Source organism: Watersipora subatra, chromosome 1 (assembly GCF_963576615.1).
Source record: "Watersipora subatra chromosome 1, tzWatSuba1.1, whole genome shotgun sequence".
NCBI classification, from domain to species: Eukaryota; Metazoa; Bryozoa; class Gymnolaemata; order Cheilostomatida; family Watersiporidae; genus Watersipora; species Watersipora subatra.
In genome coordinates, this window is record NC_088708.1 from 43,077,301 (window position 1) to 43,097,030 (window position 19,730).

General features: G+C 36.0%; 1 protein-coding gene across 1 annotated transcript in view; it reads right to left on the reverse strand.

The window, feature by feature from the left end:
• Positions 1–19,730, reverse strand: part of LOC137387886 (uncharacterized) — a 34,897-nt gene extending 15,167 nt beyond the window's left edge. The window contains exons 1-9 of the mRNA XM_068074400.1: positions 19,640–19,730; positions 18,378–18,498; positions 17,613–17,685; positions 17,139–17,291; positions 13,819–13,983; positions 12,401–12,481; positions 11,638–11,805; positions 7,157–7,308; positions 2,035–2,146 (exon numbers count right to left, since the gene is read on the reverse strand). Of these exons, the coding sequence (XP_067930501.1) occupies positions 2,035–2,146; positions 7,157–7,308; positions 11,638–11,805; positions 12,401–12,481; positions 13,819–13,983; positions 17,139–17,291; positions 17,613–17,685; positions 18,378–18,498; positions 19,640–19,730 (1,116 nt within the window). The remainder of the gene's footprint in view (positions 1–2,034; positions 2,147–7,156; positions 7,309–11,637; positions 11,806–12,400; positions 12,482–13,818; positions 13,984–17,138; positions 17,292–17,612; positions 17,686–18,377; positions 18,499–19,639) is intronic.

Consider the following 19,730-nt stretch of genomic DNA (forward strand, 5'->3'; position numbering starts at 1 on the left):
CATTCATGAGATTTGACACAGGAGCAATTGCGGTCAGACACCCTTCCTAATACTACCAATGGTCCTTAGGTGTTTCGTAAAAACTGATTGTATGCCTGCGCACTAGTGATAGTTGAGTTGCCTCAACAAGCAATGTTATATTTTCACTCACTAGCTTCTTTGTCTGCTAACATATAGAGCTGTATTAAGTACTATTGGGGCATAAGAGATGGAGAAGCAGCCCAAGTGTTCAGCATAAGAGATAGAGAAGCAGCCCAAGTGTTCAGCATAAGAGATGGAGAAGCAGCCCAAGTGTTCAGCATAAGAGATGGAGAAGCAGCCCAAGTGTTCAGCATAAGAGATGGAGAAGCAGCCCAAGTGTTCAGCATAAGAGATAGAGAAGCAGCCCAAGTGTTCAGCATAAGAGATGGAGAAGCAGCCCAAGTGTTCAGCATAAGAGATAGAGAAGCAGCCCAAGTGTTCAGCATAAGAGATAGAGAAGCAGCCCAAGTGTTCAGCATAAGAGATAGAGAAGCAGCCCAAGTGTTCAGCATAAGAGATAGAGAAGCAGCCCAAGTGTTCAGCATAAGAGATGGAGAAGCAGCCCAAGTGTTCAGCATAAGAGATGGAGAAGCAGCCCAAGTGTTCAGCATAAGAGATGGAGAAGCAGCCCAAGTGTTCAGCATAAGAGATGGAGAAGCAGCCCAAGTGTTCAGCATAAGAGATGGAGAAGCAGCCCAAGTGTTCAGCATAAGAGATGGAGAAGCAGCCCAAGTGTTCAGCATCTTTTGCAATTCAACCACATTAACTTCGTATTTTTAAAAAGTCGGAGGTCTATGCCACTTACTTACTTTTCTAATTTGCAATCTACAGACGATTGGTACTGAACAGACAGGCCCACAAATCCAGGCTAATATAAATTAACATCAACATATCTTATATAATAAAGTTAGCTTTGATTGAGGCACAAGCGCACAACGGCTCCCTAAGCAAATTGTGTTATTCAATGGTCAGTATTAAATAATATTATTAAAGAAACACAATAAAATAGAACAAACAATAAAACCTCTGAGTTAAAATTAAAAAATTTTATTGAAGCAAAAATTTTTGTTGTTGTTGCTTATTGAAGCAACTATTGAATAAGTTTAAGCCATGAATAAACCAAAACAAGAAACCTAGTAGGCTATAACATTCACAGGAGTAGATAGCATGGGAGCCTAATTTTACAGTAAATAGTATTGAGGGCTTCATACTATTGTACGTATAAATGAGCGTGTTGAAGCTAACGTCCTAAAGTGTTGCAGTAGTAAATTTTCAACAGACCTTTTACTAAACCAAAAAATCTTTCTGTTCGCACTTGCATTTATCCTGAAAGCAAAACCATATTTTTAAAATATTAGCTATGGAAAAGCTTTCGTTTCAACAAACTAAAGGATGTCAAACATGCAAGTTTTTATCAACCTATGAAAAAGTTGTACCAACACTTAATTAAGTTTATAGTCATGCTGTTAACTCTACTACAGTCAGACACACAACACTGGTACAATCTATTACATCATTGGCTATCCTACAGTTTTCTAATACACTACTTCGTGTATTTCTATATAATTTAAAGCATTCTATGGTAATTGCAAGAGAGATAATGAATAAACAAGACTCAATACCTTGACAATGTTGAAGAGGCAGCACCCTAGCTGCTGCCGATTGCGTATCAATCTTAGATGCAGCAGCAGAGAGCGATCAATTAAGATATGGCAACACTCCGAATAAAAAGGTTTTATTGACAAGAAAGGGAAGGAAGCAGCTGACATTGTCTAATAAGATGCTTGCAGCAGCACAGCTGACGGATTCACGCATCTCTCTTGCTGCCGCTGATGAGAACTATACATTTCCTTTAGAAGCTCTTTATCTTTATGTAAATGAATAGCTTTTGCTGCCGCTGATAATTTATATCACAAAAGAAATCTTGATAAAAGATCGGTTTTTTGTATATATATCTCTCATATCCTACAACCTCCTTTCCAACCTTTTTGTAAAAGCTAAAGCTAAACCAACCTGACATTTATTTATAGCGTTCTTTAGCCACAGCATGTTAAGTTCATTCCTCCTTCTACACGCTTCTAGCTGCAGTTCATAAAGCTTTGTAGAGTGGCTAGACACCTGCAGCCTGTAAAAGTAGCAACCAATATTTTACTAACCGTATCCACTGCAGCTTGCTTTCGTAATAATTTTGACCTGTTTTTTCTTCGATCCATGCTCCAGATCTTATGAGACACGAGAAGCTTCTGGTATTGCAGTCTTCTCAGGCACAAAATAAATATTGCTCGCAGGTAACACGAGTGTTATACGTCTTTTGCTATGAGTATATAATTAACTTAGTAGGAAGTCAGCGAGTGGATCAGTTAGCTGCCTTAGCTTCTAAGACTGATTATTAAGGTACGAATGGATGATAAAAGACCAATATTAGCGCAATTAGCGAATGGTTTGAGCATTTTCTCCCTAGAAGGTACATTACAAGAGAATATATTGCTATCCTATATGATAAAGGAAACTTTCAGAACTTGGTTAGTGGTAAAATAATACGTTTGCATCCTGCCATTCGTTCATTTTAAATTCATTCTGTAGGGCAAAATTTAAACTTGAATTCTCCTAGTTTTATAAGCCAAAAGACAAATTTGGAAAGCTGCGGTATTGTTATTTCTCAAACGAGCTCAAATATGCAAAATACTTTATCCGAATCCACCTGATGCTTTGTGAACACAAATATTTACTAAAGACAAATGACTAGAGCGCGTGTTTTAGCTTATAGTCAAACAATGATTTTATGGCGAAGCTGCAAACATAATAATAATATCATTCACACTTTGTCTTTTTATTTGCTTACATAAGTCTGTACGTACGTAAGCGTGTACGTACGTAAGCATATATGTGAATATACAAGTAGAATCTCTCACTAGACCATAACTAAAACCTATAACCAGTAACCACACTCATATATTTTATTTGTGTTTTATACTTTTGGATTTAATATTAAATATACACTAGATAATCATACAATGTACTGCATACTGCTGCAATTACATGTATATAATATATTAAACTATATTAAATACACCAATATTAGATTACAGAGAATGTATTAAATGTTTTAGTTTTAAATAGTTTTTTATCATACATTTGTCAATGTTTTTGTTTTTAGATTTCAGTTGGTATCATGTTGGTAAGAAGGGGAACACATACACACTCATCAATAGCCTCCTTGAAGCAACTGTTAGTATGTACATGTTAGGGGGTTACAAATAGCAACCAGTTTTTTCATTAGGCAGGGTTCACAGGCTTCTGTGAAGTATATATTTCTGCTGGCACTATACATCTCATTTCTTTACAAATTTGATCTTGCCTAGATATGCTTACTACTAGCTTAACATAGTTTAATGGAATCTCATACACTTAGGTGCTCAACACGAGAAATAAAATGTATATTTACAGTATGTACACAAACGTTTGGACAAACCTCTTAAATTTATGAGCACACATGGTTGATGAACTCTTGTATATGTATATACATGTACATACCACTTAATATAATGGACCATCGTACACTTATGTATGCATCATTTTTATGTTAATGTACATTTTTGTAACATACACACTATGGGTAACAAACTTGTGTTTGTGTGTATACATATCCTTTTATCGATATGCTGTATATATGTATGCTTATACGTAATATTTTTTATGGGCTGAGATACATTTATATATAAATCATTTTAATTTACTGTTTATAATTATATATACACAATTGTTAATATTTTCATGTATATATATGTGTCCACACTATTTTAATAAACTGCTATACATTTATATACATATTACTTTTATGGACTGTTGTATATTTATGTACACATAATTGTCAATGGATTGTTAGACAAACACAAGCACATCATTTTTAACAGACTTTTGTTAGTGTATATATATATTTGCAACTATACAATATAATGCATACTGTTACAATTGCAGGTAGATAATCATACAATGTGGTGCATACTGCTACAATTGCAGGTAGATAATCATACAATGGGGTGCATACTGCTACAATTGCAGGTTGATAATCATATAATGTGGTGCATACTGCTACAATTGCAGGTAGATAATCATATAATGTAGTGCATACTGCTACAATTGCAGGTAGATAATCATACAATGTGGTGCATACTGCTACAATTGCAGGTTGATAACCATACAATGTAGTGCATACTGCTACAATTGCAGGTAGATAATCATACAATGTGGTGCATACTGCTACAATTGCAGGTAGATAATCATACAATGTGGTGCATACTGCTACAATTGCAGGTAGATAATCATATAATGTGGTGCATACTGCTACAATTGCAGGTAGATAATCATATAATGTAGTGCATACTGCTACAATTGCAGGTTGATAATCATACAATGTAGTGCATACTGCTACAATTGCAGGTAGATAATCATACAATGGGGTGCATACTGCTATAATTGCAGGTAGATAATCATACAATGTAGTGCATACTGCTACAATTGCAGGTAGATATTCATACAATGTAGTGCATACTGCTACAATTGCAGGTAGATAATCATACAATGTGGTGCATACTGCTACAATTGCAGGTTGATAATCATATAATGTAGTGCATACTGCTACAATTGCAGGTAGATAATCATACAATGTAGTGCATACTGCTACAATTGCAGGTAGATAATCATACAATGTGGTGCATACTGCTACAATTGCAGGTTGATAATCATATAATGTAGTGCATACTGCTACAATTGCAGGTAGATATTCATACAATGTGGTGCATACTGCTACAATTGCAGGTAGATATTTATACAATGTAGTGCATACTGCTACAATTGCAGGTAGATAATCATACAATGTAGTGCATACTGCTACAATTGCAGGTTGATAATCATACAATGTGGTGCATACTGCTACAATTGCAGGTAGATAATCATACAATGTGGTGCATACAGCTACAATTGCAGGTTGATAATCATACAATGTGGTGCATACTGCTACAATTGCAGGTTGATAATCATACAATGTGGTGCATTCTGTTGGGTTGATGAATTAAAAATAAGAACTAGCTTGAATATATCACGCATATTTCAGTTAGAGACCTTCCGATGACCCGATGATGATCTTCCCCTTTGTGGTCCTTAATTTCTATAGCTATTGTGTGCAATTGCCCTTATTTAACAAAAGGGCACCATAAGTGTTCGGGCTTGTCTCTAATAAATCCAAGGAAACAAACATATCCCTCGCTAGAACTTTCGGCAGCTATCAATGATAATTATATTTATTCTGTTATGCGCTGAACATATAAATAGATAAGTGCTTTAGAATTTGCTTAATTAAATGACTGACTCGTCTGTAATGAGATACTTGCCGGAGGCCATCTTTGGCAACCTTGGGATTGATTAAGTTATTCAACACTAGTTGTTCATTGTTCAAGCACTTATACAGACGATATTTTAGCTGCCGTTTTAGTCGATTATAAGTGCACAGTAGTATCAGATTAACGCATTATGATAATTACATTGCGTTACTTGAGTACTAACTTTTTTCTTTTATAAAAATACCATAATCAGTAATTTCAGATTGGATTGAATGAGAAATCATCAGCTCACGTATTAATTTAAAATAATCTGTAAAATCAATGAATCTATTTAAAGTTACGATGATTGGAATGCGATTGGTGAACAAAATAAAAACATTTATAAATAAAGTACTGACATATCTGGTTGTCTTTGTTGTAAGTTACAGGCAATGACATCATAAATGTTAGAAATGTAACTGATAAACTTAATGTACCTAATCAAGTTGCAGTCAAGGTGAAACATACATTACAATAGAGTTCTCCGGCTATGAGATTTTGGCGACAAGGCCGATACCATAAAGCTACTATATCTTGAATTATGTTGTCCTAGATGCTATTAGTTGTTTAAACACAACTGCACATTAGTCATATTTTAGGCAGTATTTACACCTTTCCTACCGGCAGCACATATACTCCTCTTCTGGCAGCACATATACTCCTCTAGTGGCAGCACATATACTCCTCTAATGGCAGCACATATACTCCTTTAGTGGCAGCACATATACTCCTCTAATGACAGCACATATACTCCTCTAATGGCAGCACATATACTCCTCTACTGGCAGCACATATACTCCTCTAATGACAGCACATATACTTCTCTAATGGCAGCACATATACTCCTCTAATAACAGCACATATACTCCTCTAATGGCAGCACATACACTCCTCTAGTGGCAGCACATATACTCTTCTAATGGCAGCACATATACTCCTCTAATGGCAGCACATGTACTCTTCTACTGGCAGCACATATACTCCTCTAGTGGCAGCACATATACTCCTCTAATGGCAGCACATATACTCCTCTAGTGGCAGCACATATACTCCTCTACTGGCACATCTCTGAAGTTATTTTAAACACTGCTCATGCTGTTAAAAACAGTAAGCTGATGATGCAAGGACTGTGCTTGATTGTAATAAGAGTATTAATGCATAACAATACGATTAGTGGTACATGTAGATGTAAACTTAAAACATGCTGAAGACAGCAAAGTGATTGGATCGAAAAGAGAACTGAAACAGCAAATCAAATCTATATCTTTTTTGAAAAATTAATTTTTGAAAAGCTCTAATAGGCAAGTTGCTAACTTCATGTACAGACTTCTACAACAGGGTAAAATAATCGGCGCAGGAAAGAAGTTAAGCCTTTGGCAACGCGAGGCTAACAGTCATCGAAAAGCCAACTCTTTTTTAGCAAAAAGTTGGCTTCTGCTGATTCAATAGACATAGATTGCAGCTGCCAAGGAATCAGGCATGATATTTGCTCACAAACAAAAATAAACTGTAATCTTACTAACCTGTTACAGTTTCAGGCATACGTAAATTAAATGGGAGTTGTTGGGGACGGACAATTCAGAAGTGATATTTCCTTTTCATATTGCACTGAACATTTGGTCATAAATGACCAAACATAAATGATAAAGGAAATGTCAACTCGGACATATCAAAATTGGGCGTTCACAAACAAAGAGAAAACAACTACTGTGAGTAGCCGCTATTAATTTTATACTAAAAGAAGACAACAATCTTACCTAGCTTCTGTGTGAGCCAAGCCCTTTAGTTGGAGTTCTTTGTGAGCAAGCGTCGCCTCATTTTCACTTATTAGTTGATTTAGAGCTTGTCTCCTCTGGTTCAGATCGACCTTGTTATGCGCTTCTTCTATCACGCGACATCTTAACAAACCCTAAAACAAGATTTTCCAAATCTTGACATGATGCATCAACAACAAAACACGATGAACGAAATGCTAAGCATTATGCAATAAGCATTATACCATTTTAATCTAAGTACTATTCCCTAAACCTTGTTCCATTTGACACTTGGCCTCGAGCACTGAGCATATCATTTTGCACTATTCACTAAACACACTCTTTGATACTAAGCACTATGCACTAAACCTTATGACATTTTGCATTAAGCAATATGCATTAAGTATTACGTCATTAGATACTAAGCGCTATGCACTAAACATTGTTCCATTTGACACTAAGCACTATACACTAAACATTAGGTTATTTAATAGCAGTATGCACTAAGCATTATGCCAATTGACACTAAGCAATTTGCACTAAGTATTATACCATTTGACTCTAAGCACTATGTACTAAATATTATATCATTTGACACTAAAGACTATTTAATAAGCACCATTCCATATGACACTACGCACTATAGACCAAGCATTATGACATTTGCAATAGGCATTACGCACTAATTGCAAATGGATTGTGTAATAGTACAGTAGTTGTATAGTAAATGTAATATCAAACGCAGTGAGAAATAGTTTAGTAATAGAAAGCTAGATAACAATACTGGTAATAGATACACTTTTGGCTTTAATATAGTTATGAAGTGTCATAATTTTTAAATTGAACATACAAAATAACTAGAGAGAATTAAAATTAGTACTGCTAATTGCTTTTTATTTTTTTAATTCAATAGAAATCATAAAGCAGTTCAAGCATCAGCATTACAAATAGTAACTTAATTATTTTATCGGTAGATTAGCTTTCATTGCATATTAAAAAACTTGGGCAGCAAACAAACAAGAAACAAACCTAGAAACCATTCTCTTCATATGGCAGTATGAAATCAGAGCAAAAGTTTGCATATTTAATATTCTGTAGCATTTCTATATAATTTTTATGATTTAAATACCTAAAAGTTTTTATAAAATGGAGTTGTCTGCTCTATTAAAAAGATGAAGCTGTTTGGAGCACTGAAGAAAATGGAGTTGTCTGCTCTACCAAAATTTGTGCGCGAAAGCGTGTGTGCATTGAATGCTGTTTAAGTGTCACATCATAATTTTACATCGTGTCACATGTTTAATAACATGACTATTAAAGTTTAAGGTCTATTAATAAAATGGCCTGTATTCTATTAAAATGTAGCCCACTTCTTAGTAATCAATTTTTTGTAATTTAATTAATTGAGGCAAATATTTGTCAGGACACGCGAAGCATAAAATATTAATTCTAATATTTATCAATAGATGAAGACTCATGGTCAGTTCTTACACTGATCAATTGCTTCTCTCAATGAAGCTCTTTCTGAAAGCAAAGGCAGCATCATTGCATCTGAGAGAGTAACAATGAAGGGGCTGCCACACAAGAATTAGTGTCACTAATTTAGTGACCAATGCAAGTTTCTTGAATGGTCTCAACTGCATCTGCTAAAAGAGTAGAAAATTTGAGATCAGGTGCCTTTTCAACCATTAGCAGTGGCCTTCCTGAGAATTAAGCCCCAACCTGGTATATGTACATGTATGTGAATATGTGTATGTACATGTATGTGAATATGCATATGTATGTGAACAAGTATATGTACATATACATATACATATTCACATACATGTACATATACATATACATGTATATGTACATGTACAAGCATGTGAATATGTATATGTACCTGGATGTGAATATCTATATGTACATGTAGGTTAATATCAGAATTTTAACACGATTATTTAAACATCACCACATTTGCATCGAAACAGCTTAATGGAACATGTTTTGGACTCCTTACGAACAGAGGGCATGCGATCGAGGCACATGTTTTGGACTCCTTACGAACAGAGGGCATGCAATCGAGGCACATGTTTTGGACTCCTTACGAGCAGAGGGCATGCGATCGAGGCACATGTTTTGGACTCCTTACGAGCAGAGAGCATGCGATCGAGGCACATGTTTTGGACTCCTTACGAGCAGAGGGCATGCGATCGAGGCACATGTTTTGGACTCCTTACGAGCAGAAGGCATGCAATCGAGGCACATGTTTTGGACTCCTTACGAGCAGAGGGCATGCGATCGAGGCACATGTTTAGGGTTTCGATTTTAATCGTATACCCTCACAACTTGAGGAAAACAATGGTAGGTCTTGTTTTAAATGGGGTATAGAATGGTATACGATAACTGTGTCAGGTAGGGCCCTCGTTTACAGAAAGTAAGCTCATCCATGATGATGCATCATTAAAACCTTTAGCCTGAGATCTTTATAAAGATTTGAGTGTTTATAGGCTACGATAACTGAACTCTGCATATTTCTGAACTCTTTGCATAATTTTTAGCATACGCCAACACATTTGGTGTATGCTAAAAATCTTTTAGATTTTTTCACAGGCCGTCAATAGAGTAATTGTTCTGTCAATCACATAGCATTTGCATGTGAAAATAGCATGAAGTAGATAACTCCAAGTTTATGGATCCTTGTAAAACTAGCGAATTTTTATTGTGCAAGCAACTCCATAATAGAGATTTTTATGCGTCACGTCTACTCCTCTAGGATATGTAGAGAGAGTCTGAATCCACTGATAACGTAAGATCTACAGATTCAACATGCATAGCCATAGCCATACCCATAGGCATAGATATAGCCAACACTATGTTCAGACAAGCTACAAACTATTCTTAAAGCTGGCCACAACACATTTAAACCAAAGTTCAGAGATCAAAAGCTTTGCTGAAAGTAGCAGCTGAAGTAACCGAAGAGCAAAAGATTGCAACCAAATGACCTTGACCTCACTGAACTTAGTCTGGCCAGACACAACTGAAGCTCGTGTTTGATTGGACAGCATATTATAAGTGCGGCAAGGTTAATATTCACTTTATTTCTTCGCAAATGATTGATTCAATTGTGATCCAGAAAGCAATAAAAAAATTCACATGACGAAGGTGCAGAAAATAATTGAAAGGTGCGGCCTGTACGGCTTCCTTAACAAACTTCACTTTAAAGTGTTGAATTGTTTGCCATATGGCTGCTCCTTTAGTATACAACTAGCTGTGCCACCTGGCGTTGCCCGTGTAATAGAAGAATCTTTGGACGGAAAATTGATTTGTATTTAACATATAACAACATTTGTCATTATAACTTTCAAATTACATATCATGAGAGAAGTGTGTCGTGTAGTTGAAATAAATTAAGAGAAAAATAAAAACAACTGTAAAGGTTTTAAAACTTTTTCAAACAACTGTACCTTTCAAGCTAGTGGCCTGGCATATTGTCAATGGAAAACTCCACTAAGCTAATTAATAAGGTTAGGCTTCCAATGACGGTAAGCCATGACTTTGAGTCTGTATTGTTGTCCAGCTCAGCTGTTCTAATAATAACTATAGCCGGATTTCCGACGAACACACGACACACGGACTTTGAGAAATATATATATAGATTGCATTACTTTACTTTGACATAGTCATATACAATTTAAAACAAAACAGTTGATGGTAAACAAGCTTTTTGAGAATTGTTTTGCTAATTAAAAGCAACTATAGATAAATGAGCCGGCAACTCCCAATTGGACATAATCAAACAACGAGTATGATAAATGACTAATCATAGTTAAACTAGAGTGCTTGGCTATTGGCCGTATTTGCTTTGCTATTGGTCGTATGTGCTCTGCTATTGGTTGTATGTGCTCTGCTATTGGCCAAATGTGCTCTACTATTGGCCTTATGTGCTTTGCTATTGGTCATATGTGCTCTGCTATTGGTCGTAAGTGCTCTGCTATTGGCCAAATGTGCTCTACTATTGGCCTTATGTGCTTTGCTATTGGTCGTATGTGTTTTGCTATTGGTCGTATGTGCTCTGCTATTGGTCGCATGTGCTCTGCTATGGGCCGTATGTGCTCTGCTATTGGCTGTATGTGCTTTGCTATTGGTCGTATGTGTTTTGCTATTGGCTGTATGCGCTCTGCTATTGGCCGTATGTGCTTTGCTATTGGTTGTATGTGCTCTGCTATTGGCCGTATGTACTTTGCCAATGGCCGTATGTACTTTGCTATTGGTCGAATGTGCTTTGCTATTGGCCATATGTGCTTTACTATTGGCCATATGACTTCTGCAAATACCTTCAACCCAGAGCAGACGACTACTAGAAAAAATACACAAAGTGCACGACACAAATATAAAACGTATTGACAAGTGGTTTGGCGGAAGGTAATTTTAGGTGTCACATTTCTCAAAAGTTATCTAACTTACATCTTCCTTTAAAGAGCAAAAGGGTAGATGGAACTTACTTCTGGTGTCTGTGGGTGGTCCAACGCGGGTGTAAAGGAATGCAAACTGTTGAGGTAGTTATTTTCTGAAGGAGAAAGAGATTTAACATATCTGGAGACATCTGAACTTGGACTAACTGTCTTGCATACACTTGTAACGCTGTCATATCTTTCACCACGTGATTGGCTCTAGAGCAGAAGGTAACTTTGAGTGTTGCGATATAACAAAAAGGCTTGATGATACTGATGACAATCCTTGCAAGACATTTGATCTCTACTGTTCATAATGTGACTAATATGCTAAACCTATATGACTATACTGTATGATTACAGAATCACCATATAGTTTTAGGACACACATATATGATTACATGACTGATATGTGACTACTACATGGCTAATACCGGATATAGATATAATTGCTGTATTACTAATATATAACTGCTATAATTATGACCGATATATGACTAATATTACTAATACATGACTATTATGTGACCAATATATGACCAATATATGACTAATATATGACTAATATGTGACTAATATATGATTGATATATTAACATTATAGCACTGTTGCATGAGTACCAATATACGAATATCATATGGGTTATTTATAAACTATAGGTATTTGACTACCACATCGTAGTAGCATGATTGAAATTAGTACAGGTCCAGCAGTGTCCATAAAGACAGAAATAGCCTATGTATAACTAGGTAGCAGACAATACCTGTCTGGTTTCTGTATAGAGACTGAGAGAGCTTCACCGATTATAACCAACCTTATCTGAGCACAATATGGCTACTGCCTGAAGACAGTCAGCTAAAGCAATCATGGCCTCTATCTCTATCGACTCGAGTTCCTGTGTGTAAAAATAAACAAATGTTAAAGCGAATAAACAGAAAAAGATTAAATATTTGTTCCTCCTTTGGTATACTGCAAAATTTAAAATGTTTTGCTGTTTTAAATTTATTGTTTTACTTTTATGTTGATCTGCAGATTCGATTGCTCTAGTCTAAGCATCATGTAGGTATTAGTTACGTCTGTATAGATGTAGGACAACAAAATACTACTGCTAACAACTTTGAAATACTCATATCAAACTTACTAAGTACTAATAACATCTTAGAAGTACTCATATCAAACTTACTAAGTACTGATAACATATTAGACGTACTTGTATCAAACTTACTAAGTGGTGTACTACCAACATCTTTGAGGTACTCATATCTTTTGCTGTCAAGATTAACTGTAACAATTGGTTTTTATAGTAAACTCGCAGTAAGCCCAGCAATGCTAAGGACTTGTTTCATTTTTAACGCAAACAAAGATAAAACGATTTCCAAAACAAAATGCTTGAACAAGGTCATTGAGGACAATTATCCTTAAGGCTTGTGAAAATGGTTCTTTGAGTTTCTAATCACATAGATTGTGGCACATTTATATGGAAATGAAAGTTGTAAGATTGCCATCTGAACCCTGCATTGCATGAAATGGACTTGCTTTTGTACAGAAATAATCTGTAGTGAGTCTGTTCTTATAACTCTTCTCTCATGGGAGAGTTTGTTAACATCGTGGAATATCACGGAACATCACGGAACATCACGGAGCATCACGGAACATCACGGAACATCACGGAACTTCACGGAACATCACGGAGCATCACGGAACATCACGGAACATCACGGAATATCCCGGAATATCACTTTTATAATGCTATAGATTATTCTACCGCTTTGTAATGCAGCTCAGTGTTAAACTGGTAGAGTGTCAGTCTACCAAAGTGCATGTCTTGTGATCAAAACCAGTACAAAGCAATCAATTATGGAGTGCTTTAAGCACTGTTTATATTGTTGCTTCAGTGTGACATTTTCAAGCAAGGTTACAACATGGCAGATTGGTAAAGTTTGAATGTCGAATGTCTTTTTTAAGACCTCCCACCCCACCTACTTCCCGTTTATAATGCATAATTGCAAATAAAGATCCAAGCTTAGCGTAAACTGAAGAACACCTTAGAAAGCCTCGAGTGCACATCTCACCTGCATGTGTACTTAACCACATTTTACCAGTCGCCTTGATTTTTTAATTACGTCAAGGTCTATGGTCTATGCCTCATAAACTCATATTTTATGACTAGAGATAAAACGCTTGTAGGTTTTGATGCTAATTTTGGATGATAAATCTATGAAGCGGAAATACCTGCAAAGCTTGTGGGACTGATTTACTGTGGTGTTCCTTGTGAAGTTTGTTATAGGAAGTCAGCTGTACGATATACTCGTTGTGAGCGCTTACACACCGCTGGTAGACTTTATCTTTCTCCCTCCTCTTTGCATCAGAATAATAGTCCCTGTAATGCTCATATCTCTACAAAACCAGGTGCTGCAAGTTTACTGTCAAATCTTTCCACAGCGTGGTTATCTACTGCTTGATCATTACCCAGACAGCTACAATATCTGGTAAGCTTGCCTCTGGATGCCTTTCATAGGTATGAAAAAGTGGACATGTCATTCTGTATAAAGTTGTCGCAACACACGCCATTGTTTTAGGGTACACTAGACAAGAGGCAATGTGTTGACACACATAATCAAGAATGTACATGTATGTCGCTGTTGTCTTCCCTTGATATTTTCAACAATACTCAAGCTAACAATATATTGGCAATGAAAGTACATTCAAAAAAGGCTTTGTCATTATTTTATTTGATTTGCAAAATTATTGTAATGAGGAGTTTTGGATAACTTGTAAAAGTGTAAAAAGTATAAAGTGCACAACATAGCTAGCCAATAAGACGGAAGCGACATACTTCATAATTAGCATAGGCCTACTGCACAATCACCAACTCACTGGACCAAGGGCTGATGTTATTGTAAGCATTTACTGACACCATCAGTGCCAAATATCAGTCTGAGTACCTACAACTTGAAGCAGTTTTTAGCCCTGCTGCTAGGCGGTCTTGTTCATCTAATATAATTATGCCCTTATCCTATATTAGAACATAGTTCTAATATAGGATAAGTTCACACAGTTCTATATTAGAACATATCTAAGAGATATGTTCTAATATAGAACTTATCTCTTAGATTATTGTATGGAGAGTATAAAATATAATAAAACATAAGAAAAATTCATACCGTTCAAGCTGCTGCCAGTGAATATAGAATGCGACAAAATAATCGCAGTGGTTGAAAAGCAATCCAAAGACCTCTTGCACCACTTACAATGTTAGCTAGCATCAAGGTAAAATGAATCTCACTATGATAACACCCTAGGTGTACCTCTATGGCTCGCATATATAATACATAAAATCATTTTCTCACCTCAGTAGTAATAGCTGTACTCACATTAAAATAATGGCAAATGTGGGGCAAATAATAAATCATTTAATTTTTATTTTTACAAAACTATGATTCTACAGACAAACTGTTATTAACCGCAGATTAAAAATCTCAGTACTTTTACAGAGTCACGTACTAACCAGAGTAAGACTATTCTATGGTCGAAAATCTCTCTGAGTGAGCCTTTAACTTTCTTCTGTGAACTAAGCATATACAGGCGCAGACGATCATGTCAAGCTGCATATTACTAGCCCCACAAGACTAAGAATATTTTAGTAAACTTATAAGAAAATAACCGTAATAAAACTGGCTGTTCAAAGGTTCATCTGATAGTTAAACTGCTCAACCTTGGAACAAACTCCATCAAGCTATAAAGCAACACAGGCATCAAGCTATAGATCTAGTGACATTATAGACATGGTAATGTTGCTTTAACCATTGTAAGGTGAGTTCAAAATGAATTTTGGTGTAAAATATATAAGTGTAAAATATCTTGTATGGTTTACTCCAATAAGCGATAGAAGAAAAAGAATACACTAATATATCACAGAAAACACAAATTACAATCATCATTTTGAGAGAGAATAAAAGAGCATGAGTTAGATGTTAGAGAGCTGCATGGAAGTCAGTGATTGTCGAAACAACCAACTGAAAGAGTAATTGAGAGAAAGTTACGTGTAGCAACTGATTCTTGTCAAGTTTCCTTTTCTTATCTGAAAATGAGAGATGTTTGAGTTTTACGTTTTTCAGTATTCTAAGCCAAAATCCTGGAACTTTTTTTCAAACTCTGAATTGTTCGAGATCTGAGATATTAAAAACGAGGTTGAATTGTTTCTGATGTCAACACAAAATTTGCTAAAAATGGGTTCGGTTTGTGTTAAGAAAGATGTGGTTAGATAGTGCTATCTTGGACATAGACGATGTACTGTTTTATTAGTAGTGCTGCCCCAAGGGCCTACTTTATAGAATCCTCTCAGAGACCAGTTTCTATTTGTGTAGGCAGCATTTGTTTTTCCTAGTACAGGGTTATTTTCGTTTGAACTTTGATATTTCTGATGTAAGATAGCGCGCCTCTTAAACGCATAACACCTCATAGATCTGAAGGATTTCTAGCTGTGACATTTGCTCACAAATGTATACATCTACCTAGCGATACACTTACCATGTATACATATACCAGTTCATCGACTATTTGGAGAGAATAAAATATGTTATAGAGTTAAAGCAACACATATGTTAGAAGCAATAAATAAACTTTAATAAGGCGGATAAATGGTTTTTCGTGGAGTGACTGAAGGAGATATATCACTGAGTTAGTGGAAGGCATTCCGCAGAAAATATGAAAACCATCTTTTCATATACAGAAAATGAAGAAAATTTCATTGAGAGAATGAAATTTTTCTTATATTGTAAATAGAAGGTATATGTATTTTATACAATGAATAGAAGACACTTCATAAGATGGATGTATGAATGAACAAATGAATGAATAAGTAAATAAATAAATGAATGGATAAATGAATGAACGAATGAATAAATGAACAAACCAGTGAATAAATGACATTCTATGAGGTTGATAGAAGGTAGGTCATGAAGTAACCAAGAAACACCTCATCAAATGAGTGAACAGGTTTCATAGAGTACTAATACGACATATCTCATAGTGTTAATATCGCAGTCTCATAGAGTGAATGGATGATAATCATAGAGTGAATGAAAGATAATCACAGAATGAGTGCATACTTACCAGACTAAGTGTTCTTAGCTCTACTCGAGACTGCAACAACCAACAAATAAAACATTTACATCCAGGCCTTTACATGCGAGAAAAACAATAACAACAATATAATTCAATGGAATTTTCTTAGCAACGATACAGCAACAAGTCGATATTATATGTTTGGGTTTTCACTTTGAGATGCGTTTTTTGGTTAAAGTAGGCATCGCTGTCAAGATATGAGCTAGCCAATCAATAGCATACCGACAAGTGCAGCTCGTATAAATCATTTCTTACACTTCCTTTTACCGAGAGGTATTTACGGCTACACAATAAAAGAAAACGTAAAACTGTTTGGGTTCCCAGGGCTAGACGAGAGGCCATACCAAGCATATTTTACTTCTTATATACTAAAATAGTGTAATAGTTAATGTTGAACGTGTGCTGTAGAGGGATTGAGAGCTGACCTTGTGGAGAGTGGCAGCGCTGCTGTCAATCATTTCTTCCAAGTTTTCTCGAAAGGAGCACATCTCTAACACTTGTCTTTTTTTATATTCGACACAAGATGCCAACTTAAAAGCAGACTGCTCCTTCATTTGAGAAGCTAACTGTTGATAGCCCTGCACCAATAAGAAATGAAATAAATTGTGAATGTAAGAAGGGGGTGTAAGGCATGCCTTCCGCTAAAATGACTTCTGTAGAAGTAATTAAGCTATAATTTCAATTGCATTGTATATGAAATGATCTTTTAAACGTTAAAGTTAGCAATAACAGTGTAGGATTTATCAGCTCTCCAGTGTAGTGACATACAATAGTTGAAAGTTATATACAAAGCTATATAGGTCAAATGCATAAGGTAAATCATATCAGGTCACAGTATCCATACAATTGTGCAGTGCTTAAATCTAAATGTATGTCAATAGTAACCATGAAGTGCATACCTTGCCATCCCAGGCAATCTCTTCTAGAAACTTCTCCCAACAAACAAGTAAAGAACTCTTTTCAAACATAGTCCTGTAAGAATGTTTTAGTAAAGTCAAAGAAGACCACTTTGATAAAATCTAGTTACAATTAACGAACCAGCGTGTGTAATGTAAGGAATTTTAAGAGGTTGCGGCTCGGCAGAAAAGGTATTGTGATGATAATGCGATGGTGGTAACAGTGTGATTGTGGTGGTAAAGGAAAATAGAGTAGTGGTGGTACAAATGGTGAGATGGGGTTGATGTTTGGTAGTTTCGATGCTAGTAACAGCAGTTGAGGGGGTAGTGGTTGGTAGCTGTGTTGATAGTTGTGGTGGTAATAGTGGTTGGTGGTGGTTGATAGTTGCGGTGGTAGTGGTGGTAGTTGATAGTTGCGGTGGTAGTGGTGGTAGTGGTGGTAGTGGTGGTAGTGGTGGTAGTGGTGGTAGTGGTGGTAGTGGTGGTAGTGGTGGTAGTGGTGGTAGTGGTGGTAGTGGTGGTAGTGGTGGTAGTGGTGGTAGTGGTGGTAGTGGTGGTGGCGGTTGATAGTTGTGGTGGTAGTGTTGGTGTTAGATGAAATGCTAAAAGTGGTGGAGGCTCTGTCATTTATGGTGAAAAAAGTGATAAACATATATCATAAAGTCAACTCTGAAAAGAAATATTAAAATTCGCGTATCACTTGCATGCGTAACACCTGCTTGAGTAGATTCATGTAAAAAGCATTTTTTGCTACTATCATACGTTTACCTGTCTTTAGGTCTAGAAAGAAGTTCATTTCCTGTTTTCTCCTGAAAGGTAAGGCTGAGGGCTTTTAGTTCCTTTCCGAATTTTTCATAGATCCCAGAAAGCACTGTAGTAAAATTTGCGGCTGCAAAAACAAGGCTGGTTGTTGAACAAACGATAAGACAACATATGGCTGAGTCTCCCGAGGGAATAGTGGAACTCCGTTAGTCATTAAGTATGCTGGCTTTTTAGCTTTGTAGCTTCTAGTCAAACCTCGCCATATGAATAGAGAGACTTGTCAAATAACACATGATGATTGAGAGACATATTACCTTCTGAATAAAGTCTACCTTAGAAACAGCTTAAAGTAAGTTCTTCCACCCAAATAGTTTATCACTCCACCTGGCAATTGTGCACAAAATAAACTGGGTGCATACTGGGTTTTATGATATAAGGTGAGTGAGTATATATAGCCATTCGCCATTTGAAGAGAATTTTCAGGTTGTTAAAATATAATGCTGTCTTTCAATGCTAGATTAGACTAGCTCACATTTAAACTATAGAGTATCAGACGTCCCAAACGACCTTGTTTTATCATTAGACTAAAAACACAAAGTCGATTAAAGGGAACCCACAAATGCGGCAAATAAAAATTGCAGATTATATTATAGTGTTCTGGTAAAGTATTCTGCAAACGTTTACATGTTCACATTCATATTCAGATAAAGAATTATAATATATGACTTGCACATTTACAATATTATATGAGCAAATTAAAATAAAGGATTTTATATAATATGCTAGCATGAAGCTAGTGCTGCCCATGATTTTTTTCATTGTCAGTCAGATAGTTGTTAGGTGGTGGTTCTCAGGAACCAAGTTTTCAAACCGAATATTGTTAGTGATCTGGTGAAAAGCATGCGGCATATATGTGTGAAATTTGTATGAAATCGGCTAAAAGATGTCGAAAAGCATATCCTTTACGCGGACAAACAGACAGACACCAATGACAAAGTAGGACTTATTAATACATATAGGTATTCATATGTGTCCCTTAGAGTCATGAATGTTATATGACATACGTATGTTTTCAAATACGCATCCAGGTAATAAATTCGTGATGACATTTATTTACACGTACCATATATACTTAGGTGATGCATTCATGTTTCAATGTTTAAATTGTTGCTGATAAATTTAGCTTGTCAATGTTTATAGTTTCTATGTTTAAAAAAGCGATCACAAAGAGCAATTAGCCATAGATCTGTTGAGTTATAAAAACCTACCGAGCTGAGCGAGCCGTATGGTGCCATTTATGTGTCCAGTTATAGCCTCCATCTGGCACATCTGGTGAAGGTCTTTATACGAATACTGCAT